At 42.1% G+C, this 2,193-nt stretch overlaps 1 protein-coding gene across 1 annotated transcript; it reads right to left on the bottom strand.

The window, feature by feature from the left end:
- Positions 1–186: 186 nt before the first annotated feature.
- Positions 187–1,475, bottom strand: SARC_14680 (hypothetical protein; the record flags this gene model as incomplete). Its single annotated transcript, XM_014291188.1, has 1 exon — positions 187–1,475. A coding segment is annotated over exon 1 (860 nt), but the record flags the coding sequence as incomplete, so codon positions are not given.
- Positions 1,476–2,193: the final 718 nt, after the last annotated feature.

The raw sequence follows: 2,193 nt of genomic DNA, 5'->3' as shown, positions 1-2,193 counted from the left end.
ACACACACACACACACACACACACACACACACACACACACACACACACACATATATATATATATATATATATATATATATATATATATATATATATATATATAGATTAATGTACCGCATATCTACCAAATTGTCGTGTAAATGTTCACAAAATGAAGGTATGTAGCTATTTGTCAGAACATATCATACCTTCTCTTGAAATTCGACCATATCTAATTGCCAAATCTCTCCTGGTTCGCCCTGAATGGTCAAATTCAAGCTATCAAACGACCTTGAAGTAGCCGAATTCCTCTCCATAGACACATGTGATCCCTCACTACTGTTTTCCCCCGTTTTAAGTGTGGCATCCTCATACGCACTCAAGCGTGTACTGGCGTGGTCATTGTCTAGACCGCTGTCCAGTGATGCTAGCCCGGAACTTGTTCTTCGCGCACGTATTTGTGAGGACTTTAGGGTACTCGTAAGCGTAGCCATATCAATCCCAGTTACTACTCCCCTACTAGATACACTATTAATAGTGGTTGTTGATAGCTGATCCAGTCCCGAATTCGTTCTCCGTACGCGTATTTGTGAGGACTTTAGGCTACTCGAGAGCGTAGTCATATCAATCCCAACCACTGGTCGCCTACTAGTTGTACTATCAACAGTGTGTGTCGACAGCTGGTCGGTGTGTGACGCTTGACGGCTTGCCACTACTATCCCCGAGTCCTCGCCCGTTTCCACAACGGCCCCCACTCCCACCCCAACCTTGAGAGTAGCCTCTTCTACGACGCCAATGGGCCCATTATCAGACCCCTTTCTCTTGAAACTAAGTTTTTTACTATGACTATTACCTCCGCCACCGCCTATACTGCTACTACTAGAGTTGCTCATGCCAAGCGTTTTAAAACTACCAAACCGGCCAGCCAGGGAGGCCATACTTGGTGTGCCGGACTTACCCAGAGCTGTGTGGGACTCCTTAATGTTCTTCCCGGTGGAGTTTCTAGAGCTATTTGCACCATTTTTATCAGTGTCTGTGGTCTTTCTCAGTTTGCTGGATTTACCCATGATTGTTACTCGACACTGACGTGATTAGCGATGTAAGGCTAAATTTTAAGGATGTAGGGCTATGATGTAGAGATGTAGTGGTTCATGGGTGTACGCTCAAGACACACGCTATTTGCCGAGATGTTGGCGAGTGGTTGTGTGTGCTTGATTCCACCTCAACACGTTCGTGAACGAACTATACATACATATATATATATACTACACGTTTATCCGATTATCCTGTGCTCATCCTAACGCGCCACATCAACTTCTCTCTGACTGTCGTTTACTTGTGCCTAGTTTGTGAACGATTTCCTATGAAGTGATGGCCTTTCTATAATCTATAGGTACACATACACACTATACATTAAACTTATTTGTAACAGTTCATTTATACTGCTAAAGCTCTAGAAAATAGCAATTAAATAAATCGCTTCTTGTAGTTACCGGTTTCGATGTACGATGTAAGGAAGTGCGAAAAAGCTGACCAAACGAGGTGCTGTAATGTCGAGCCTGAGTGCACGCGTGCATGCAGCCCAGCACAATTAAATATAGAATCATAAATAAGATATCGTATTTACACGAAGAATGCTGACAATAGGGCATCTGGTATAAAAATAAAACTTTGTCCTCATATGCAGTACTTTACAAGTTTCATACGATGTACTCTCTATGGGGTTAAATATTATGGTATCTGTATCACCGTCTATTCGCGCTATTAGTGAATCAGTAGAATCAGGAATAGCGTCTGATCTATCCGATTAGAGATCGAAACGTCCTCAGAGTACGATGAGTCAAATATCTGTGGCAAATTCCGCTGTAGATCAATAGTATCGCGGTGTTAAAAAACGTATGTTGCGGTCAAGAGCATTTAGTTATTTACGTACTACAAAAAAAGTCAAAACAATCGTATTGTCCATCTGATCCTTTTTGCGGGCCTTCTTTAATCTTTATGGCTTATGCGCATGTATTTACATAGATAGCCGTAAGCCTTGACCTCCTCAGGACTTTTCAGGGGGCTATGAAGTGGGGGTTGCTTTGCACAGCAATAAAAACAAGAGACCTACATACTCTGGTTGCCCCCGGTGTACCATTTATATTTATTAATCTTTCGTAAACTACCTTAACTTAATTTAACAGCAACTGCATGGTAGCTACTTAAATCCGC

Source organism: Sphaeroforma arctica (assembly GCF_001186125.1).
Source record: "Sphaeroforma arctica JP610 unplaced genomic scaffold supercont1.4948, whole genome shotgun sequence".
Lineage (NCBI taxonomy): Eukaryota > Ichthyosporea > Ichthyophonida > Sphaeroforma > Sphaeroforma arctica.
Note: the sequence above shows the minus strand (reverse complement) of the source record. Positions and strands in the feature narration are given on the sequence as shown.